Raw genomic sequence first — 25,121 nt, forward strand, 5'->3', positions numbered from 1 at the left:
CCATAGCTCTGCTAGATTAAACCGATGGTCGATGGATGGGTATTTTTTTCTAAAATGCTTGAATCGAATAAGGATTACATGGTCACGACATGGCCAATCGCGTTTGAATTGTACCATTGGCATGGGAATCATCACGTAAATGAGTAGAAAGTGTTTTACTATCGTAGTGCCGCAGATAGAGCCATCGGAAGGGGGCGCGAAGGGCCTAACAACGCATGTAACTCCTCGTTTGGAATGACATACGATGCTTTGCCAGCATTTCTCTGACCGATCAGCGGCCTGATTACGCGCTCCGACTCACAGTCTGCTTTAAATTCATATCCAATCTCGGTCTTATAGAGCGTTTCACCTTCTTTCTCTTCTTCAGGCGGCTGTACGGAGCGATCTTGACGTTGATTTGCATCGCACACAGGGTGACCTCATCGCAGCTGGCATTGGTAGGGGGTGATGTGGTCAGTTTTAAAGGTAAGTGTGACTCACTCTGTGCCGGCTAAGCGCTCTCTAGCTCACGGGCGCGATGGGCAGCGATAGCATAGCTCGGCTTCTCAAGGTTTCCTAATGGTCCCGTGGCTTATCGTGATGCCGATCGGTAGCTTCGCAACCAGCGGTGACAGTTATGATGATGGTAGCTCGAGAGCACGCTAGATTGGTCGAAGAAGGCTATAAACTAGGCTTTGCGCGCGATTTGGCTTCCGCCGTGGGGATGTGATGAGAACATCCGTGAATGGCCAACAGTGTTGTCCGATATCTTTTTGGCAAGAATGTTCCATCGTGCGGTCACTCCATTGAGGTATTATAAAAATGTTGTTCCATTCATATTCATTCGCCAGAGCGGTAACCGGAAGCGAATAATGACTTTGATGTGCCGCGATCCATCTTCAAGGATGCACCCCAAGAGAATTTGAGAATCGATTTCGATCGATTGATTAACAAACGGCTTTGGAACGTGTTGGAATAAGATTACGGAAGCCAATTAGAGCTTAAATTGTTTTAAGTATTCCATCCTTTTAAGATAAAAAGGCTAAATTTAACTGGAAAATTGTGTGGTTTTAAAAATCCAGCATCTCTCTCACGCAACTTGCACGAAACGAATCATATGTCCCTAAGGTTATGCTGTAAACTACATATTGCATAAACACAGGGGCATATGATTTCAAAATGTAACGGCTAGCTCGCACGAGAAACCGCGACACGTGCTTAATTTCATTTGTCAAGAGAGCAAAGCTACAAAACTAACAATCTTTTCTATTTCCCGGTAGACTTGTACGCGGAACGGGATCTACTGGCGGCGATCGAGAGCGAGGAGGGTGTGGACTACGTCAACGGACCGGACGGTTTCCCAGTGTTCCAGTTTGGCAGCGAGGCGGACGTCAAATCACCGTACCAGCTCGTGCTCACCGACAACCTGCAGGACTTTGTGGTGTCCGCGTACGTCAAACCAATGACCAGCTCCGGCGGATGGGTCTTCAGTGTGGTCAACTCGCTCGACACCGTTGTCCAGCTCGGGCTGCTGCTCGAACCGACGGCATCCGGCGACGACTGGAATGCCACCCTGTTCTACACCGACTACCGGCAAGACATTACCAGCAAGCGGCTGTCATCGTTTCAGTTCCCGTTCCAAAAGAACAAGTGGCATCCACTGATGTTTCGCATCATGCACGACCACGTCGACTTTTACTACAACTGTGTGCTCAACAACACCGACTGGGTGAAGAAGCAACCGCGTAAGTTAGTGTTCGATTCCGCCTCGACCGTTTACGTTGGTCAGGCCGGTCCTAAGCTAAAGAAAAAGTTCGAGGTAAGTACTCTCCTTCCCTTACAGAAGGTGCCGGACATCCATTCCACCGCGTTCCACGCTCTGCAGAAACAGACACTGTTCGCTCGTCTTGACACTGATTTGCGAAAATCCTGGGCGCCAGCTCTGTGTAACTGCGTCTGAAATGAATTTTTAATTAATGACCTCCATCTCTGAAAACTCGCAAGCTACTCACACCCCCTTGGCAAGACCTGAAAACACCCTCTTGCACGGGCTAGTAGTGGTCAGCCGTACACCGGGAACGGTAAACTTCGAAACTCAAATAAAGCAAAAGCAGCGTCCCGCAAAACCCGCAATTCGGCCACGGTTCCATGGACAGCAGTCCGGTCCGGTTTACTCCGGCAGTCGGGAGCATTCGTTTTGTTTGCTGACACCCGGACACTGTGCTTGTTGCCTCGCTCTTGATCCGACACCACGATTTTCCAGACAAACAGTTAGAGAAAGAGAGAAAGAGAGGGAGATAGCGAGTGAGGTGTTAGGTTGGCCGCAAAGGTGTCTATTAAAATTTCATCAGGACTGCTGATAAGGACGATCGTTTCAACTGCGGCACGTAAATTGAGGCCAAGACCAGGGGCCAAGCGGTTTACCGGCGGTTTTGTAACTTTCCCCGGTCCCCGGCCCCGGCCACTCGGTGCTCTCGGTGAAAGGTCACTGCTGCTCGGGCACCACCGTTACCGATCCGGATTCGAGATGTGGCCTTACTTTAACTCGAGAAACAAATCTGGCTCTGGCGAGATTCAAATCCCGTGCCAGAACCACTTAAAACACCGGACATGTGATGCCATCACTTGACATGATTTCCGGGGCCCCCGGGACCCTCCCCCCCCCCCCCCGCCGAAATGGTAGCAAGTAATTGGTACTTTAACTGGCAACGATCGACTTCCGCTCATTTCCATCCATCATGCGGCTTAGCACTAGAATGGGTCCGTTAATGTTTCCCGAGTTTCCCGATTCTTGCGTCACCTTTCGACCGTTGCACCGACCCCCCCGACAGCTCATCGACATTTACGGTCGTCGCAAATCGCATTCGGAACATTCCGTGATTGCCACCGAAGCCACCGGCGACCCCGGAGATTCAAAAGATGGTGCACAGAGGTTCATGGCATTCCGGTTTTGTAATTCTCGATTCTACTTTTGAGATCGTTTTTTTTTCGACCATTTCGATTTCGTGTCCTTTTTTTTGGAGTAGGAGTTAGCATTAATTTGCCAGAACGGTTCACGGCTGCGCGTACTGTTTGATGTTTCACATTAAACGTGTAAAATGTTAACTGCAAATTGATTTCCCAGAAAGCGGTATCTACTGTTACCATTAGACGATCTGGAGTGGATGCTATTGCTTTCTGATAACGAGTCATCCATTTGCCAGAATTGAATTTTAATTCAACTACTTTTATGTAAATGATTTGTCAATGTTTCGATAGCGCACGGTGGATAGTCAGTAATCATTTCAATAGAATTTCAACATAAAGTACATATTGAATAATCAACTGATTAAATTATCAGAACAAATGATACCTGATGCTGATCGATTGAATGAATTTACCGAAGAGAGAGACGCTTGCATTTCTGTTTCAGATGAATTTACCCAACGGAATGCACAATATTAAACATACTTTGAATGGCAACAGTTGGTTGGAATGTGGAACGATTTACTTCTCAATTAGCGCAACCGTACGCTGCTGCCTGGTGGTATTGATTACTTAATAATGATCCCTATTCACTCACGTGAGTTCGATTTGATGAAGCAGAAAGTCACAATTGATGCTAAATCGAACGAAGTAAATACATTAAACGAAATCCCTTTTCCCTCGAAGATCCTTTGTTTCCAGACCGTTCAGGCCAAGAGCTCGTAAGACTCAAGTGACACCATCGAGCACACATTGCCTCACTGGCACCTGTGTAGCATGTCGGCAATGGCTCACCTGCCAAAGCATCAAGAGTGGCGCGAGCTCCTTTCGCCAGATGGTAATTTGCGTAACGGCAGAGTGCGGCCGGTAATGTCGAGGATTGCCAGATGGCCCCCCCCCCCCCGCCCTCGCCGTGTGGCTCATGTGAGCTGCCACGGGTCTGCGGTCGTCTCATCTGTCGCATCGCTGGGCGCGCGTTGCGGTTTACCAGCGGTTGTGCTCTCGGGTCTCTTCCGGTTTTTCCCCGATTTCGTAAACGGAGCACACTGTGTAACCCAAACTAGCCGGTACGATCTGGCAAGATCTCTGGCCTGGAGGTTCGATCAGAGGCGACCTATTTTCGGTGGCCTCCATCCAACATAATCCGGACGGACGAACGGTACGGTACGGTACGGTGCGTGAATGACGGCCGATGCCAGTTGGTTAAGGAAGGAGAAATGATGATTTGTTCGCCGATCCAGAACACCCGAGCGGAGGGAGTCTGCAAAGTGTACGGCATTTAGGAGGCAATTAGCTACCTCTCCACCATCCTTTTTCCCTCTTTTTCCTATCACGTTTGGTACCGAAAAGCGCGCGAGGAAGGTTTTCGTTCATTGGAGTGCTCGAGCCGTTCGAGATCCTCATCATTGCTCGCGGCTGTCGAGAGTAGCAGCGACCTAAAGCCGAGTTTAATCTTGCACATTAGCTCTCCAGAACTCACCCTAAGAAACCTCCGTCCACGCCCCTCGGGCGGGATTGTCTGTTGGGGAGTGATTTGTGTCGATTACGCATCATGTTTCATTAGGCAATCGGCCACTCCTGCTACTCCGAGACTCCGCGGTGCGGCCCGCGATGATCGATCATCGCTTGTGTATCGTTAAACGAGGCCGAGCGTCCCAGTGGAAAAAAACGTGAGACACACGCAAACACACAGGTCGACGCCTTTTATGCCCCACATTTGCTCCCACTCGAAACGTCAAATTGCATTCCGGCCGCTAGTAGCCGAGGAGAACACCATGGCAACGTGGATACGATGAGGATTAGCGTCCAGGGTTGGTTGTTGCTACACGGAGGGGTTTATGATAATGTTTACCATCGGTTTCAATGAGCTTCACATCGTGGGCTAGAGCTAGCTGTTTCTTTTTCCTCTCACCACCACCAGGAGCCCACCTTAACAAAGGTAACAAATGGAAATGGCGTCTTGAGCGAGTGAATCCGCCACAAAGAACCACAACACTGACGCTACGGTGAAGACGGTGAAACAGATCGGGAAGATGGAAAGGGATTCCTGGGAATCATTTCACCTCTGCCGCAATCGTCTTATCATCGTGGCCCGGGGAATCCGCTCCTCGAACCAAATACGACGCCAATCAAGCCACTACCAACTCCATGCTGTGCACAGGATGTTGCTGTCGATGTTGTGTCTTCCGTTGGATCGACTGGAGTAGTAGGCTGTGGAGTGAGGAGAAGCAGCTAAACTGAAGGGCCACGCCATGCCACGCCACTCAAGCAGGCCGTGCGGCTCATCAAGACGACATTATCGCTTAAGTACGCAATGGGCTACGCTCTTATTGCTATCGAAGCAGCAAGCTGCTGGAGTAAGATTTAATGGAGCACCGACTAACCATTGTTTTGCTGCGAAAAGGCTTTCATCATCGAGTTACCCTTGTGCTGGAAAAGGATGGAAGAAAAGGACCTACTCGGGGGATTGCGGAACTCCCCATGGGTTCCCAGCCGGCTGCGAGAAGACTTCCGCATAACAAATGGCCAACAAGCAAGCAAGAGCAACGGAGAGCAGACATGTTGCTCCTTCACGTGACAAAGCCCCTTGGCAGCTGAATGGAAGTGATTTAGCAACAACAATTTGGGGGGAGGTCTGTCCCACCCCTCGGTCCTGGGCCAGGCCATTCATTCATTCCGGAAGCCACCATTACTTGGCCCAAGGTATTCGGGGTGGGCACCGTTTCACCTACGTTGACACTGACTGGCAATTTCTCAATTCAACCCACCTGAAAGGGGAGTTTGGGGTTGGAAAACGTAACCATTTTAGGGGAAGGAAAACACGAAGCAATTGCAGCGCTGGCGTTGGGCGGACCGGATGCAGGTTGGACAAACATTCTGCAAGCGATTCAATAACACAGCCCAGGACCACCATGGGTTTGAAGCAAACATAACAACCAGACCGCACCGCTGCCATGTGCCTTGACTCGATACTGGGTCCCTCGATTCTTTTGCCTTTCGCATCAGCGCGACCAACCGGAGCCGGAGGTTATAGGTTGCCCACCGCCCCTACAGGAAGGTTTTGCATAATTCATTTTTCACATCATTATGCACCTTCGACATGGAATTCATTGGACCGAGCGCAGTTGCTTCCTTCCTGGCCTTGGATGCAGGCTCCTCAGTAGTCGAAGCGAAGAATGGAGGTCCACAAGACCCCGGACAGAGTATTTCGTGTATTGTTTCAATTAATGTCCGCTTCCTTGTGGCCTCTTCCTTGTGGCTTTCCGGACTTGCACTGCACAGAAGCGCAAGGAACTCTGCAACTCCCTTTCCCAGGGGAAAAACTAATCTTGCCACCCTCCCCCTGGAGAGGGATCACTGGATCGACGAGAATGTCCCTTCTGTGCTGTGCTGAAAGTCCAAGGAACTTGACCTGACTGGCTGTGCTGGCTTGGTCTTGCCGCTTAGACAAACATTTTTCCGGTATTGACAGCAACAATGCTGGAATGCTGGTCAGCAGGCGTCTACGTCTCGTCTAAATTAGCTCCATAGCGATGACGGAATTTCTGGAGGAGGAAAATAGAATATTAAAATATGAATTCCTCAACTTTTCGGACGGGACAAACCGAACCGAACCGACCGATGGCAGCACCTTCGGCAGGATCAAGTTTTGCTTCCAAAAACACTCTAATTATTCAAATGCAAATCATGCAGCAACCGGGGAAGTTAAGGTACGAGGAGCATCTAATAAAAATTTACCTCTCTCTCTCTCTCCTTCGTCGGATCCTCTCGCTTCGCAGGTCCTGGCCATCATCTTGCGCCGTCAGCAAGAAGCGCTTAAACATTATCATTATCAAGCATATAATCATTATCGCCAGTGCAGTGCTGCAGACTGCCTAGTGCCTTCCATACATGGCAAGCGTTGGTGCCAAGGATGAAATGGGATTTTCTAATCTTCGCTCCGTGGTCTGGGCCGACGACGTCGCTGTGAATGATCGGCTAAACGCCACGGCAAACCGCTTTCCCGGTTTTGTGCCGCAAACTTCCACCACATCGTCGTCGTCGTCGTGTGCACCAGGAAGTGTACTACGCCATGTGAGGAAACGTTTTATCAGGATCCTCCCCGTCCCATTTCACCGGGGTTCGGAAATTTTCCCCTTCATTAGCCCGTCCGTCTGGTGGCCTGTCGAAGTGTGGTTCCGAAGTGGTATAACAGCAGCTCTGGTTGCACTTTACGCTCGCCAGAGCTGGCCAGAGATTCCGAGGCGAGCACCACACACGACGACCGCAAAACGCTTGGATAAAGCAAAATCGCAATGATTTATGGTGGCCAGCAATGTGGTGCTCGTTATGAAGCACTTGAACACCCTCCACAATGCTTCTCCAGCTCAACATCTCGCAAGCTTATGGTCACTGTCAGTCACTGTACGAGTATGGGTGTGTTTTGGTGGCCTGGCCATCATCACACAGCGACTACACAACGATGGATGAGCACCGAAGTGAGCATTCATGTTTGGAGAAATCATTTTTCTTGCTTCGAGGATCCTGCGCTCGATCCACGATCAGGACACACCAGGTACGTTTGGTTTATTCATTAGCCAAAAAACGGACCAGTGTACCGGAACCAGAAAGCAAATTTCTGTCCCTACCCGCTGCCCGGCGCTGTTGTTTGTCTTGATGCGACGGATGATGATTAACTTGGTAAAGTCCTGACCGGTCGCGAACACGCCGAACCGACCTCAAAACGCTGTCTCTCTCTCTCGGATGATCAGTCTACAATGGTTGGCAAGGTTGATGACGGTACAGCACGTGCCACTTCTCCCTTTTCGCTGGGTGTTTGTGTTTGTTGTCTGTTGGCACAAATTTATGTCAATTTAATGGTAAGCATCTGAAGAGAGAGAGTGTCCTCCTGACGAGCGACGTTTTGTGAGATGAGCGCGCACCCCGGGGGCGAGGAATGTTCGTCTACCAGTTTGGAATGTTTATGACTCCAGGCGTGGAAAAGTGGAAAGCCATTTTTGGCACTCGAAATCAATTCCGCATTCCGCAGCCAGACGAGAAGCGCACGAGGAGGAAGCGAAGAGGAGGTGGAGTGCTTTTATCAAAATCAGTCGCCGGAATTGATTTCGCCCCCCCCCCCTTACCCCCCGTTCCATTTTCCATGGGCGCATTCAGCGCATTAAGTGCTATTTACTTCTACCTTTGGTTCCGTAGCGGCGATCTGTACTCTTGCTGCTGCTGCTGATACTCCTTAACAGTCACTTTAGCAGTTCATTATCGTACGCCGATAACAGAACCGGTCGGGTCGTCGATCGACGAGACGCCCAAGCCCATTTCGCTGAAGCGATTTTTATTGAAGTGCTTCTGTGAGCCCACCCACCCACCCAGTTGGGGGTGGTGCGTCCCAACATAATGAAGTCATTGCCACAAATCAATGAACGGCAGTGGCAGCAACCGATCTCTCATACAAAAGCAGCAACAGATAAGATCCCAATGTTCCATGGTACGAAAAGAGGGCCAAGAAGCAGAAGGGAGAAGGCGGTGATAGGCATTCTGGCAGGAAAATGGACGAAAAAACCTTCGGCACCGTAACACCATTAAGTGAGGACCACGCGTTCAACGCTCGGGAAAGGTGTATCGCGCCATCACTGGAATGGCGACGAAAAGGAAGAAAACCCAACCACCCCCGGGGGGGGGGGGGGGGTAGTGTGGGATTAGCTTTAAGCTGAACGTTCCAGCCGGTTCAACTGTTACGCTGCGCGACCATGACGACCTTCTTTTTGGGTAGTTCTTCTTTAAACGGTGACGTCACGCGGCTTACTAGCGGCGTTTGTAAACCGAAATCCCGGTCACAACATCGCCAAGGACCTCACCAACACAAGCACGCAGGCAGGCCAATGTGGCATAATTTGCAGGGGAAGTGAACGCATGCGCCTGAAAGGTATGTGCTTCCGAAGACACAAACTCACGACATCAGCGCCATTCTGCGCCTGAACGGCAAGCAAACTCAACTCCCAGCTCCCAGGGTGGGCTGAGGCAGGGTGGTGCATGAACCACAGATCCTCAAGAGGGGAGTGAAGGATGAATTCCGTTAAAAAGCCGAACCAACGGCCGAGTGTGTCCGTTCGGAACGGTATACCTTTAAGGCGCATTCGTGCACTCGGTTCCCCTGGAAGTTATGCTGTGCAATCGCACCATTCTGTTGTTGGCCCGCGATGAAGACACACGTACTTCACCGTCCGAGAACGCGTTCCGTCGTCGTATCCGCAGTTGCCGCCGTCGCCACCGTTCGTCGTTGTCGCGCGTCGCTAGCCCCCGGACCTACCACCGGAATCCGGCACTGCTGGCGTTCGATCGAATTCGGGTTCGCGTCCGTATCGTGAAGCACTCGCTCTCTCTGTTGGCAGAAGCGGGAACCAGAACCGCAGACTCCGGGCGGTCTAAGTGTGTACCTTACCCCTCGCACATCTGTGCTGTTGGTGTGTCTGCTCGCCAACGCCACGCCGCCGTGCGTCTGGCAGTCCTCGCTCGTCTCTGCAGACACGCGCGCGCGCTGTCTGGCATTAGCTTCCAAGCCACACCACGGCCAGCATAAGCCACCGAGGGGCCGATTCGCTCGCAACGGTTCACGTTTGTGCTGTGGTTTGTGCCAGTGATCCGTTATCCGATTACATTGCATGTGTTGTTGCTGCTGTGAGTGTCTGGCCAGTACGGCCAGTACGGTGTTGGTTCGCGCCAAACAGCGAAAAGTGATTTCATTCTTTCACCATTCAAATCGACCACTCATACGCCCGGCCCTCCCTGGCAGGCATTTGGCGAGCAGGCATTAGCATAATTGAATAACTGGCACTTGCGTGAGTGTGTCTGTTTGCGCAAGGTGCGAAGGATTAAGCATACCGAGCGTGTCATCGTGCCAAAAACAGCACCAAAGCGCCCCAATTTTAACGTGATTGTGTTTCTTGGCTGCTTTAAGCAGGATCGGTCAACAATCGGTTAACAACAATGCCTACTTAGCTCCGAGTGGTTCTGTCATCCAGTGAATGCGGCACATCCAAGCACCCCGTTACGGATCGTGGATCGATTTTTGCATCTCGCGTTCGTCGCGCGCGCGTCCGGTTGTTCGTTTTTTCTTTTCACGCTCGTCTCACACAACGTGTAGAACGGAGGATTCTTGTGTGCCAGGACGGGAATTGCTGGAGGCCACAGAAAAGCGGCCTCGCGCTCACGTTCACATTTCACGGATTACGCGGTCGCGCACGTGGTGGTGCACGCGGTTCGTTTTGTTCGGTTCAGTTCGTAACCGACCTAGAAAAGGAAGAAGAGGCTGCGAGGGAGAGTATCAATACGTTCTGTGATAAGGGGCCTCCGGGTGTTTGTTTTTTACCGGAGGAGGGAAAGGGTTGTTACAAAAAGGATAACCAAGTTACGTTTGATCGTTCGTCCGTTCGTTCGTTCGTTCGTTCGTTAGTTCGTTGTTGATCTGTTGGTTACTGAAATACTCGTTTACATCATTTACCTGAAACACGCGCGCGCATGGAAGCTCATCAAATGAGGCTCGGTTGTCGTTGATTTCCAAATCGAGTACGTGGCCGCAACCGCTCCCATCGATGCCCCTGGCGGTGCTGAAAGAGTTGCACGTTGGCAAAAAACCACAAATCATAGATCAATAGCCAAGAGTGGACGAGATCGGTGGTCTGGCGTGGTGGTGAAGTCATCATATCACATAACGAATACCATATCAAAAAGAGGAAAAGAGTGAGCAAGCGAATGTTCCAGCTCAAGTGGATGCAATCGTGCATCGCCATGGTTTACTGGCCGCACTGGGCACTGGGAGGTCTGGAGAATGTAGCCGCATAAGTGGTACAGTGGTGTGTGAAGCAGAAGCGATCCGAGTGGAAGTGCAGGAAGCACCAGATTCATATCGCGCGGGTGTCTGTGCATAGTTTTTGGGAAAATTCCGTTTCCGGAAAAGTGCATCATCTGCTGAGGGTTGTCAGGGGTTCTACGTAGACCGGTGTAGCGCCCATTATCGGTTACGGTATCTGTTCTGTTCTGTTCTCGACCGCGAGGGAAGTGCCAGTGCAAGGTCGCCACGATGGCGATGGTAGTGTCGGGAAGGGCGAAAGCCGTCATAGCGGCCTTCGTGTGCTTCTTCCTGCTCGGGATCGTGCTTGTGACCGGTTCGACCAAGGGTTGGTTTGTGCCGACGCGCTACAGCGAACGTGTTGCTGCCCGGGTACAGGTAAGCGATCCTTCCGTCCGTCCGTTCGAGACCCGTAATGAGCGGGAAAATCTGTCGGTTTTAATTAAACTTTTCCATCCCGAATCGCCGTGCTTTGGGTTACAGGATGAGGTTGAGTTGATAGGATTATCCTCTGGGCATGACGACGGTGGAGCTTATCATATCGTAACGGGCAGCGGTGTTATGGGCAACCGATTTCATCTGAAATGATCGTATAAAACGCGATAAAACTGAAGCAGATTGACAGCTTCTGGACGTAATTGAAAGCGATGGTTTCTACGATCATTTTGCAGACCAACAAGAAACAAACAGAAAGTATTTCTCAAAAAAAGGTGGATTGTTTGTGGACAATATTTACGCAAACAGCGGATGACAAATTTCTCTCTCTCTTTCTGCTTTGCGCTACATGACGAACATGACGCGAATCTAAATTTCATCATCACCAATTTCGAGCCGCTGTCTGCGGTAATGCAATTTCGGAGAAATCAACATTATTTCCACATTATGACACTGTGGCTCTCTCGCTCCCTTCACAAGACACTCGAAAAGAAAGTAGAAGCATCTCCATTATCCAGTGACGACTGGTCGTTTGCGAAACAAAATTGAATTCTATCGAGAGTGGCGTGCAATTGAAAAAGAAAATGTTTTTCTTACCACTTCTGCTGTTGCTGCTGCTGCTGCTGACCGACATTCCATTTCCAGGAAATTATGTTCTGCCTTTCTGGGTGACTTCAGGATGCGGTTGTTTGAAAGAATAGACGATGCAGTCTGTTCCGTGATCCGGTTTAACGCGAATTCCAGTGCTGGTCCAGGGGTTTATCAGATTGCAAACTCAATTTCTCCTCGAAAGCCGTGCGTCGCCAACCAATTATTGGCTTCCGTCGATCAATCAAAATTCAATAAATCATTATCAGTCTAATTAGTGATCAAAAGAGCCGTAGCCTTGGGCGCCCTTAACTGGCGCCTTCCACCGGAACGGCACTTCTAATCTTTGCTAATTAACCCGCCCTCAAGGAAGCGCCGGAAGGAAGGAGGTGGTCTAGCATCCACAGTTCATAGAGTGGCGTATCCCTTTTTTCATCGGAAACCTTCACGGAAGGCTGCTCTCGTATTTTGATGATTCAACGAAACACGGAAAACACCCACCCACTGTGGTGGCCCTGTGGCGAAGAGCATGATGGTTGGCATGATTTGATTTACGTTCCATAACAATATTATCCTCTTATCGCTTCGAAACAAAAGAGTTTTATCCGCGGGTGCCACCATTGTTGGACGGCATGATGTGTTGGGATGAAAAACAGAAACAAAAACAAGAAATAAAAATAATAGTCCCTAACCCTCCCCCGGGAGGTCCTCGACAACGGGCTAGATCGTCTCAGCGGGTTAAAGGTCAGAAGCTAAAGCCAGCTGTAATTGGAAAAGATGCGCATCTGAGAGGAATTTTCATTATTTCACTTCTACTGTTGCGCCTGTTGCGTTGCCGAGTGGAAGGAATGCTCGAAAAAAGGTCACAAAAAAGGAAGATAGTCCGAGATCCGCGATTTACTTCCATTTGAGGCGCCTCGATGGAATGCCACGATTGGCTTTAATTTTTCTCCCTTCAAATCCGTGATCACAAAACTCCTAAAGTTCCCCCAGGTCCAGGCCACTCCAACTTCCTGCCACGGTTCGGTGCGCAAAAAGGGAAAAAGGCACGCGGAACAATCATTGAACGATGCCTATCGCACGAGCAGCAACCACGAGGACACTACAGGGCACCGGGCTCTTTGTTCAAGGCTGTTGATCGTTGTACCGCATCCGCAATCGATATCTAGGTAGGCTGTACGCAAGGTGTGCGTTCACTACGCAGCCCACCCGGTATGCTTTGATGTTTCGAGCGCCGGTGGTGACGGGGAAAACTCTCTGCCGTTGGCATGTAGTATATACCGTTGTCACTGCAGCATCACGTTCCCTGGTGACAAATAGCTGGGAAAAGTGGATTCAGCGAAACTTTTGTGGTTATGTTTCCTAGTGTTCTATTGCGCGAGCATCCACGTTAAAGCTCGTTGTAGTTTATTTCTGTTCGGTGATAGTTTCGTGAATTGAATGTACGTGGCAATTGCTGTGCTATGTGAAAGTTATGGAACAACATTTACTCTGTCAAAACCTGGTTCCATCAATCACGATCAAGCGAGATGCGAATAGACTTGGTCCGTTTATCGATTACCACCGATCAATCACAATTATAACTTTATGAACTGATGCCGACCTTTTTTCGATCGAACTAAATGTATTATCTGGGCCACAAAGAAGACAATCGCGTTCCTCTGCACGATGAAGCTGCGGTGCTGCTACTACTGGCCCCGAGAACAAAAGAGCCAGCAATTTGTCGAGAACCAGATTTTCTAAACAGCTCCGGCCACCCCACAGTATCGATTGCTTTCGATTTGGTGGCCAACCGAACCGGACCCGTTCTACTCCTCACTGACCGATATCTGGCGTTCTGATGTTGAGGTCGAGAGGATTCAGGGAAATGGATTCGTGCATAAAAAATGACTCAACTGGCACACTGTTCTGGTTCACTGTTTCTGCGTTCCGAGACTATCTTCACAGAGGGGGAAGAGTACGGGTTTAAGGTTTTTCTTTGGAATCCGTTTATCGACAACCGGAACACAGCAAAATGCCTTTGTGCTACTGCCGCTTATGGTGCATGACTGTGAGTCAGACACAGATGATGTCAGATGATATTGGTTTCCATTGCGCATTGCAAAGCGTTATCTACCTTCTTACCTTTCAATTGGTAACATATCATTGGAAGAATCAATAAAATTTTCGTTAAATTAATAGTATGACGGTGTAGGAGGCCTAGTAAAAGCGCGATTCAATTTCATATGCATGCCAAAAGTCCTGACGAAATGTAAATAAAATATCACGTAAGCTGAGTATTGCAAAAAGAACCCCTCCGGACAAATGGTTGTTTCCCAAGGTTGGAAAAGTTAATGATTAATCCGCTTCGGGGCGAGAATCTGTACCATTCCGAGGATAATGTGGTCCCGTCAAGGCTCACCGCTTCCCACCGTGGTCTAGAAGAAGAAAAAGCTTTCATAAACACCCATCAGAACGTCCGGGCCGGGCTGTCTCTTGGGCCGCTTTCATCTCAAACTTTTACCAACCAGACACCGGCCTACACTCTCCGAACCAACGAACGGAGTAAATAAAAGGAGCATAAGCCTTCTGTTAATGTTTAAAAACTGATACCAAAAGCGAAGGCGAATGCGGTCCACGATCGGCCCCCTCATCAGGGGCGCAACTTTTTCCAAAAACCCCATGTTCGAGCACCATTGGTTCGGTTGGTGAAAAATCCCAAGCGCCGAAAACCGCACACAGGTGAACGAAAATCGCAGAAGGTTCCGGGCGACGCCTTCATCGAATTTTATGAGTCGCTCCGGAGCGGAAGGGCAGAGTGTGATGCTGTTCTAAGCTATGTTTTAGCACTCTTCTTCTGATGTTTTGATAAAACAGATAACAAAAAAAAAACAAACAGAGTCACAGGGTGTGGATCGTTGTCAACGGTTCACCTGCCATCAATATTGCGGTTTCACGGTTCATGGCACAAATCTATCGCTTACCCATCGCTATGGTAACGGAAAGACGAGCGGGGATTTCGGGATTCCTCAATCGGGTTTCAATCGATAACGACAAACTGTTGAAGTTGGTTCTGAGGCGGTCACGGTCATCCTGCCACGGGAGGTTGGGTTTTTGTTTTATATTTTTCCCTCGAAAAACGAATGAAGCGTGAAACGAGGCGCAGACGAAGACACGCGTGATTGAAAATGATCTTTACTACAACAAGTGAACCGAGGACGATTCAGTATCGAAGGCTAATGACACTTGATTTCACCTTTAACTAAAAGGTAATATTAGTTTAATAAATTACTGAGTATCTAGAGTACAGTCCTTAATCTAAAAACGAGAGCATAAGATGAGTTTTTCCACAGAACACACTTCATTTTCGCGGACACTGACAACAAAAATCTAATTTTGTACCAGTGGCTGTACCGGAAATTGATTTACCTTCACCTCCGTGAAATTATTTTTCTCCGCAACTTACATCTTTTGGCCAAACAGTCTCTCAACTTCCTACCCAAAAGCGAATGCTTGCGAATGGTATGCTGGAGGCAAGATTAGACCTGCGTACGATCCACGTTGATGTGTTCGCTTCCTGCTCTCGAGCGGCCTAACATGGAGTCATCCTTGTAAATATTGACTCTGCTTCCGGCAGAACGGTGGCGCTTCAAACGCTTTGTATCTGCAGAACCGATAAGACCTGGCAACAAGCCCCTGCTGTTGGCGGTTGTTTAGTTTTGAAATTCCTTCCTCCCATCCCACGCTGGCTCACTGCCTGCGGGCTCTGGCCTGTTTAAAAAAAATGTCTTGTTATCATTCTCCCAAAATAAGCTTTTTCCGATCAGTTCCGACCGATTGTGTTGGCGGTATGTTGCCGCCAGGGGGTTAGCTGACACAATGGCTGCATAATTTTTACATAAATGAAGATTAAGAGGATACTTTGCATAATGTGCACGCACCCGAAAAACCTGTGCATCTTCACTTCGCCAGCGACGATCGATAAGTGTCGTTCTGTATTCCACTGGCATCCACTGACAAGGCTAATCTACGATTACATTTATATTAGGGATTTTACTAAGGATTTGCACATTGATAAATGAAAACATTCGACAAATAAATGGATTTTTCTATTCGATCCAATTTGTATACAGCTGGATAAAATAAATAAACCAACCATAAATAAATATCAACAAGGTGCGTTGTTGTTCTTCAAAAAGCAAACCATGTGGATAGCGGATGAAAAGTCGCAAAAAAAGGGTTCCTGAAAAGGTTCATAAACGCACCAGCAGCAGTCGAACCACTAAAGGCGCGCGCGTGTGTTTGCGTGTGCACTTTTATCAGCTAATCGAATCCATTGACTAGCCCAACATGGCGATGGTTGGCTTCCGATTTATGGTTTGGGAAAAAAGCAACTCACCTCCACGCAGACCAGTGGCTCGGTAAATTATTCATCCTATCGGCAAGCTCGTTCGGACTGTACCGCGTAGCATAACGGTTGCATTTTGCTGTGTACCTCGAACGGATGAAGTCCGTTAGCTGGTTATGAAAGGGAGCACACAGTCTGAGGCATTGCTGCATGGTGCTCCATTCCAGGGTAATATTTTCGAGAGTTATCTTCTGTCCTCGATATTTTTGGGCTTGGTTTTATTAGCTCTGAGTGCTAAATGAATTATTCAGTCGTTATTTGGCTAGACACGCTGCGTGAAAAATTGATTGCCGGCTGATCGATCGGATGGAACGGTCGGTGGTGTGTATTTTGGAATTGTTTGCCATTGGCATTGGCTCCGGGCTGTTGGTTTATCGGTGGGAACCAATATTACTTGCGAATGAAAGCCAAACCCTTGTGTATTTTTCACATCAACACCATCGGCAAATTTCCAAAAAGAGAGAACAAAAAACTCATTCTGCATTGTCATATAAACTGTATCCAATCGCGTCATTCACTTCTCTGCAGCAAATGCCAAGTAGGGCATTTAAAAGGTCAAGGCCAATCCAACGTCATCACCGACAATCATCACGCGTCGATGACGTCCAAGCTGCACCTTCAAGATGCACGTAAAAAATGGAAGGTCTCGTTTCATGACGCAACGCAAAAGGTTTACCACCGCCCCACGTTACATCCTACCGAATGAGCACAATCGGTCACAATTCTACCTGGCAGGTGACGTAGATTAATTGAATCCTGTTTGAAGTTCATTCAGAATCATTATGCTATTATGGGACATTCTCACGAAACGGAACCGCAAGCGAGCGAGCGCTGAATTTATTAAATCCACCTCGTGAGAAACGAAATGACGAAGTGTTTAACGGCCCGACCGGCTGGTGGCCCCCTGGGGACCCTCTATGACGCGTCCAGGAAACATAAACAGCGGAAGGCGTAGAGTCGTGGTCGCGTGACCATGTTAAGATTTGTTTTTTTGTGATTCATTGCATGGGTTTATGAATGGTAATCCGGGTGGAAACGGAAAATGTCACATACTCGTGTGCTCGGCCCCCCTTTTGGGGAGGGGGGGAAAGTATGTTAAAGAAGCGGGAGAGGGCACATACAGTGGAAAATGGTTATTATTTGAAGGGCGTTAATGAGGATTTGGAAGTGTTTCTGCAAAGTTATGTAACAAGCAGCTTGACGCCGAATTGCGACACAAAACAGCGAACGATCCCCACTAATTGGGTGGCAACACGCGCCGTTAAGGGGCCAATGGAGAATTTGTTTGTTTCTATTTTTATCGTTTGGAAAAAATGCTTCGACATTTATGCAAATAATGTTGGAACGGAGCATAAATCCGTTGTCACTACCATGTACTACGAGCGAATCCATATCGATTTGAAGCTCAAGCATTGGCTTAAATGAAAAAACATTTAAATTCTGCCTATTCTGCATTCTATTCTTTTCGATTTCCAAAATCACGCGGTAAAAAATAAATTGAAAAATTCCTGCGACATCAAACTGAACGGATACAACATTTTCCCTGCCACGCCAAGTGCCAAATTTAAGAATGTTGGTAATTTACGGCAATAAATAATATCCCGTCTCAACGTTCTCGTTCACTTCGCTCCAGTTTCGAGTGGTTGAAGGGTACCCCTCGAACCATCGAGAACGAGCATTGGTTGTAAATGCTTGTATTTTGTTGGAATTGCTCGGGAGGCTCGTTCTTCTGGGTCTGGAAAAACAAAATTCCCGAGCCCAATATTGGCCACGGTTTTAGCTCCCATGATGAAGGGCCACCGGGAATGCCCTATCGGGTGGTCGCAGTTGTTCGGAATCGCTGTCATTTCCCGGTACTGCTGCCCATTTAAGCCGCTTTTCCTCCCTCTCGAACAGGCAGCCCTCGGTGAGTGGTTTTGTAAGTGAAAATTATTATTTTAAAGCTCTCGCCATAAATTGATGGCGAAAGGCGCTTTCGTGTTTTCCCACGAGGAAAAACGGCATCAACAAGACATCAATTTTCACCAATAGGCTCGTCGGCTCTCCACCACCCCCCGGGGGCTGTCGAATGAATGGAGAAAGTGGATGCAAAACGCGATTGAGCGTTGACTTCATCGAGGTCTGTTGAGTCGGGTGCCGGTCCTTGAGAGCTCCGCGTAGCTGTTGTAGGCTCACGGGATTGAGCATTATGTTGCGCGGCGCTTGACAATACAGCTTTACAAAGTACCAAAATCAACAGCCCACCCGGTCGGAGCTCGTCTGACACTTGAAGCCCATCTATTCAACAATCATTACGTTGTTATACTAAAGCTTGTTACTGCCAAGCCATCAGCGACGGAACCGACTGTTACCAGTTAGAGCAGAGATCAACCATACCCTTCAGCTTGATCGATTTTTCCCCTTTAATGAAAGACCTTAAGACTATTTTCCATTTAACGGAATTTTTGTTCTAGGGATTATTTATCGAATATTATTTCACTATTGCTGTTTCAATTTGTTACAGATCGTTTGTGATATACCGAAGAAAGGAAATATAATTCTTCTCGCTCTATAGATCACTTTTCAGTCACCAGTTGGGCACCACGATTAAAAGGAATTCAAACAAACAAAAGGACAACTTGCTGAACGGAAGAAAAACGCTTGACTTGCCTCCTCCTTATCATCAAGGATCGGGACACGAAAAACAATCAAAAAGAATCATTCAAATGAATCACCCAGAGTCAAGTCCTTCTCTGCCAACGCAACCTCCTAGCAACAAGCACGCAGACAGCATCATCGCTGTCGACATAATTCGTTTTCCTTCCGATTGTCACTGCCGCCTACTTTGATGTCGGAGCGTTTGAGCAACGATCTGTGACTTGTGAGCTTTAATCAGTTGCTGCGGGTGTGCAGAGCACCCCGGAAAGACTCCACGATAAAAAGGATGCTGGTGATGAGAGAAACATACGACGACATGCGTCATCCTCTCTCGGATCTACGTCGTCTCCGGGCTCTTACTCTTCCACGATTGCGAGTCAACAGACACGAGGCCAGACATAATTATCTTATACCAGCTCTACCAGCGCCCTACCGATTGCTTTCTACCTTAGAAGTAGTGCTTTCGTGGGAGGGTAAATCAGCGCTTTGGCATCGTGCCTACGGTGCCAGGCATTATACTGACATGGACGAACGCGCCGGCAGACTAAAAATGGTAAAAGCAGCAAACGGTTTTTTTTCTTTTGCGCCCTCTGGCCTTGTCTATCTAACCTTTTCCTACTCCAAAACCGAGCCAAACACTCAACCGGCACCTAGGAGGAGAAGAAGGGTATCGAGACACGCAAAACATTATTGCGACCTCTTTTTCAGAGAGAGAGAGTTTTCAGAAGCTTCCATCCTTTGCCATCCAAGGCCCTCCCTCTTTCCTTTCGGGGTGGCAACTCACATTGATGTTGCTGGGTGATGATGGTTCAGTGCAAAGAAAATGGTCTTTCATCTTTCACTTGCTGTTCGGGCGCGAAGTCTGATGCTTCATGCGATGCCCCGTTATGTGAATGTATTGCCGGAAGGAGCGAGTACTCGGTAGCAAGAAAATGTGTCACAAGTGAATCGAGACGAGTACGGGTTGGGTGGGGGTCTTTATTTTATCCTGCCCACCAGTTGCTAAAGGGCGTTGCACGAACTTGTAAGGTGGGAACCTGATAAGTCGTCTAGTTATCTCTGTCTCTGCTAGAAAGAAACAAATTATAATGTTTTCCGATTCCCTTCTGGGCTGCCGTTGGCTGCACATAACGATACATTGAAAAAATTACCATGATGGTAACATGATGCCCGATCTCTTAGAATACACAGAACGAGTCTTGAGCATGTGCGGAGTTGATTTGTTGCTAAAAGGTTGTGCAGAAATGTTTATTTATATTTAAGCGTACCTTAAATTTAGAGCAGTACCAATTATAGATGATTAATCACTCATACAGACTAAAACTGCATTCAACACCACAACTTGGCGGATTTCCATGTTTCACCAAAGCGATTAACTCAAACCCGCTTGGCGATTGCATAGGTAAAAAAAATGTGGTGTGCTCGTTTAAACATTTTCAAAATTTGATTCACCGCCACTCGGCACGTTTGCCAAAGAACTTAAAAAGTTTTCTCGCTCGTTCGCTCGACCATGTAGATTCAAGAATTACTGGCTATAATAAAAAAAAGAACCTCATACTTCAGAACCAAAACTCTGGTCAAAGACGATGAAAGTTTGAGGAACAATCTTAAGTTCGATGCACAAGTTCCTTCCAAAGAATTTCTTGATTTTTAATTTTTTTACGTCAAAGTTGGGCCGTAGCTACCAGAAACGCCATGATGGAACATAAAAAAAATGATTAAAAGTTTGACCTTATCGTAGTTTCGGAAATTACCGACGGATCGCAAAGAATCACGTAGGGATACGTTAGAAATTTCGTCTCGTGAAGGCCGGTTGGCCAACTTTATGTTCTTCTATTTTTATGAATAATATATTTTTCGTTTCATGCAAAGCATTCATAGCACTCCAATCTGTACCGCGACAGCTCCATCAAATTATAATTCTATTGACATCTTTATTTTACACAGCTTTATTTCATTTGGACCTCCACTACCAAGCAATTAGTGAGTGTGCCAGGTTCGTTTGTGCTTCGCCACTAATTATGTGTTCTTGCAGTGGCCCAGATGAAGTACCAGAAGGGGTGAAAAAGCCGGCAGTCTGTGTTTTATGGTGCAGGGATCGCTCGGAATTGTAAGGTTTACCGTTGCTTGCGGTTGACCGAGGCCGAGACCACGGTGCTAGGGACTCCTTTTCATAATAACACGCTGTTAATAGGCCTAATTACACAGCAAACTATTTTCCAACTCATTTTCACTACGTACCCCCATCTCACGCCCAGTCTCGGCAACACTAGTGGAGTATGAAGCACTTCTCGCCATCATTAAATTAGTCTTCGCTCCTACCATCATCAGCATTTGCATAGAAGGAGTGATAACCAGAGGGCCCGTTATTGACACCGTTTCAGCGCAAAGTAATGAGGGTCTGTATCTCCGCTGGAGCGACACGACCCGCGCGAGCTACGTTGAATGATGGCAGAGCATGTTAAAGTAATTATGTCTGAAGTCTTACTAGTCTTTACATTCTGACAAAGAAAAATGGGAAAAAACGCGTCCCGAAAAGTCAATCCATTTTTTTCGTTTTTCTGCTTTCGAGAGCACCAACGACAGCAGCAGGACAGAGCAGAAACTCTGTACGATCGTTCACGAGAAGGTTTTTGTAACATTCGCTTTCCGTTCTAGAATGAAGGGAACTTTAGTGACAAGGATATGATAGTCCTACTGCGCGAGAATAATCTTTAATCCCGAACAAATTGATGTCCTTCCTACCCTTAGTGCTCTAGTCGACTGACGTACGAAGCTTAGGAGGAGTAGTCACGCTGATAAAACCGATAACACAGTTGATGGACTGATGGGTTGAACTTTCGCAATCCACGCGCTAATGTAACGCGTGTAAAGATTAATCTTCACCAAGCCCCTTCGTGGTAAACGGGAGTTTGTTTAATGGAAGATGGCAACATTTTGCCAACCGTGACAAGCACCGTATCGCCTGGTGAAGGTGTGTAACCGTGTGTGGGGCTCACCAAGCGACCGCTCGTGCCCTTCAACAAATGTCACGCAAGCACTTTTGATACCTTTCGCCAAAAATTCACCACCATCGACGACGGTTGAATACGAAATGACTGTCGTGTTGTCGTCATCGCCGGAAACGTTTCACAGCTTCGATGGGCTTTGCCTTCCATCGTGCTCGTCTCCTAGTAGAACACGATGGCTGCCGAAGAGATAGAAGAAACTTTTTATCTAAGCGTGTAAGCAGCAGCGGCAATCGAATCAACCATCTGTCATGGCGGCTAATGGTGGCCAGAGCCTTTTGCCCGAGAAAGTGTCTCTTGTGTAACCTTTTACAGGATTAGGCAGCTTTCGGAGCAAATTCTGTGCCATTTCAATCCGACAACCAACAGTGATCCGCCAGTAATTGGAGAGTTTTTCCAACGTTCTGTTTGACGTTTCGCTCGCTTTTCTGCGCATTTTTATTAGAAATGCAAAATTGCAGATTCATAAAACGCGGAGTTTCACCCTGGAATATTGAAAGATTACCGGGAATGCTGAGTCAAAACTGCTTATGAAAACTCAGAATCAACGGGGTTCTTGTTCCCGTTTTTCGCCGTAATCATCTTCCAATCTCAAAGATTCTCCCGCAAAAACCAATTGCTTCATTTCCATGCCTTCAATTCACTGGAAAAACTGTCTTAAAATATCGTGCAGTTCAGCACCATCGGTGCTCCATCGCTCGCTTGTTTACCCTCGAAAAACCCACTTAAATCCATCACCTCACAATCATCGTCTACATTTTCTCCGAAGAAGGAAGCACATGGCTAAACAAAGTTTCTCGTTCCGATTACCCAGTCTCACCTACGCCTTAACGAACACACATACAGGGCAGGAAAGTGGGTGGAAAATGTGCCACAGTTACGTCGGTCGCTCGGTCGATCGGTGCTGGTGATGTAAGCGACGGAGCAAACACCATAAACAGGCCACATACTACTACTCCGTACGAGGATTCGTACGTGTGCTGCACACACTATAGATTTCCATCCCCATGGAACAAACAGGACCCGATGGTGACGAGCAAGGCTTATGGCCGCTGTGGGCTACCTTCCTGTTCATGCGAAGGAAACGGAACGGGAGGAAATCAACTATTTATCAACTTCACTTATTGTTGGTTCTGGCTCATAATAAGAAACCTATTACGCCACGGTTGCACTTCGGATAAAACATCTTTGACGTGAGCGCAGACGGACGTGGAGTCTGGCCGAGAGGACAGAAGGTTCAGAAGCAATGGAGAACACATGCATTACCAATCAGGTAATGTAGGGGCACCGCTGCTGTGATGCATTGTTAAACAGATGCATCCCGAGATATCTTGCTGTCTATTTATTCTGTCTTGTCTAGTTTTTGGCTGCCTTTCTGCAATCAATAATAGAGCGAGCGAGTTATGCTCACATTCCATTATCTAGGATCATCAAAAATCATTGTGCCTTGTGTAGAATCAAACAACCACATTTTTGGGCCTTACATGCTATGCTCCTGATTCTAACCTACTTCAAGCGATACAATGTTGAACTAACAATTGCTCAGGCACGATCGCTTCCGGTGTGCCACTATCTAGATCCGAGTTCCTGGAGCGGAAATTGAAAAAGAGCAATGAGGCTGCCCTACTTAGCCTTTCATGCGGTGTTGCGTTGAGTAAACAGGCAACCCCAAAGAGCTTTGGCGAGCACATAATCTGCTACAGCTGCTTTCACAAACAATCAACTCAATTCCAGCTAGAAGCTACACCGTGCCGCTTATATCACGATTGGCTTGTGGCCGTGTGGCGCTTGAGCACAACGCCGGGATGGCCGGGATAGGTCAGCGGTCGTGGCGGTCCACGGTGTTATGGTTTCGGTTTGCGTGCAAACTAACTTCGGCCTGGCCGGATTGTTTAAATATTTAACATCAAAACGGAATCCATACTAGTCCGGTGAGTGATTGCACTCGCTGACACCGAGCGCGTGATGAAGGGCCCCTTGGGTACTTGGCGCTCATTTGCTGCTCCTGGTAATAGTGCCACCGCCCCCCTCCCCCCGGACTAGGGGGTAAAATCCTTGGCACGTCAAAGCTCTGACAGGAACGGTGCTTCTTTCGCTAAGTATCCATTTTAAAAGCTTCTCCTGTTTTTCCGGGCGCAAAACGGGCAATGAAGTGTATTTGCATGCTCGAGAAGTTTGCGGCTACTCGAGAGGTACTCAAGAAGCTCGTTATCATCTCCTAGCCTCTCCCTGCCAGTGAAGAAGACGCACGGAGACGTGCCCTAGACAAGACAGGCCAGGATCGCCGGTCGTCGGTGAGCCACAATGTGGTTAAACGCCTCGACTCGACTATGATGCATTAATTTTCCTTTGCCCTGTGCCCAGCGAACGAGCCACCGCGAGCCATTCGACTAGATGATCTGCATAATCTATTTTTAATATCTGCGGTTGCGGTGTCCGTTTTTCCACTCCAACAACTCTCTAGAAAGAACGAGAACCGGGGAAATACGAACAGGCGCTCTAGAGCGCTCAAGAGTTTGCGAAAACTAGCTGCTATCTTTTTAGCATGGTTCAAGATGATTCGCTTGCTTTATCTCTTGACAATGGAGGCCACAGCGATGGCAGCAATATCTGATAGTAGCAGATCAAGGAACAACTATTTTAAAATTGGCTTCGCATTCTAAAACGAGAATCTGATGGAAGAAAAATAAGATTTTAAATCTCGTTCAGTGTGTTAGTCACTTTCTGGAAGCAGTGAGAAGATACAAATATGACGGTTTCAACTCGACAGTCGACCATCAGCCCCCTCGAGAATAACTTCACAATCATGCACCGTTCGGTTGCAATATTTACGATCTCGGGCTGCAGCTGCTCCTTTTTCGTTTCGTTCGTGGATTGGCATTCACTTACACGCTGTGCTCACTGAATTCTCCAAAGGGGTGAAATGTAGACGCTTACGCTGTTACTCAATAAGGACATGGGAAAAAAGGCTAGCAATCCTCCGGCAAACGCGCTCCACTGGCAGCGAAACAATGCACACAGCATAGTGGTGAAGCTGGCCGCAAATAAAACTGCAATCGTCAACCACATTTGGCGTTTCCGGTAGAAAAATGCGCCCCTCGGGGGGAGGAAGAAATGCTTCCTGCACCATCGCGTCAACCACGATGGTATGCCGTTTATCGATATCCGTCGGCTGCCTCTGTTGGCACAATCGAATGCTCATGTGGGCACTCGATTTGTGGCCGCTAGCCATGAGAGAATTCGATTCGGTTCGGTTGCAAAAAAAAAAGGAAAACAAAAT

The 25,121-nt window shown here is 47.9% G+C and overlaps 1 protein-coding gene across 12 annotated transcripts in view; it reads left to right on the top strand.

Annotated features, from left to right (window-relative positions):
• LOC126578952 (collagen alpha-1(XVIII) chain) overlaps positions 1–25,121 on the top strand; it is a 106,216-nt gene that overhangs the window by 34,542 nt on the left and 46,553 nt on the right. For all 12 annotated transcript variants that reach the window (XM_050242063.1, XM_050242066.1, XM_050242064.1 and 9 more), the window contains exons 3-4: positions 368–465; positions 1,260–1,798. In XM_050242063.1, coding sequence (XP_050098020.1) covers positions 368–465; positions 1,260–1,798 — 637 coding nt within the window. The remainder of the gene's footprint in view (positions 1–367; positions 466–1,259; positions 1,799–25,121) is intronic.

This window comes from Anopheles aquasalis, chromosome 3, assembly GCF_943734665.1.
Source record: "Anopheles aquasalis chromosome 3, idAnoAquaMG_Q_19, whole genome shotgun sequence".
Lineage (NCBI taxonomy): Eukaryota > Metazoa > Arthropoda > Insecta > Diptera > Culicidae > Anopheles > Anopheles aquasalis.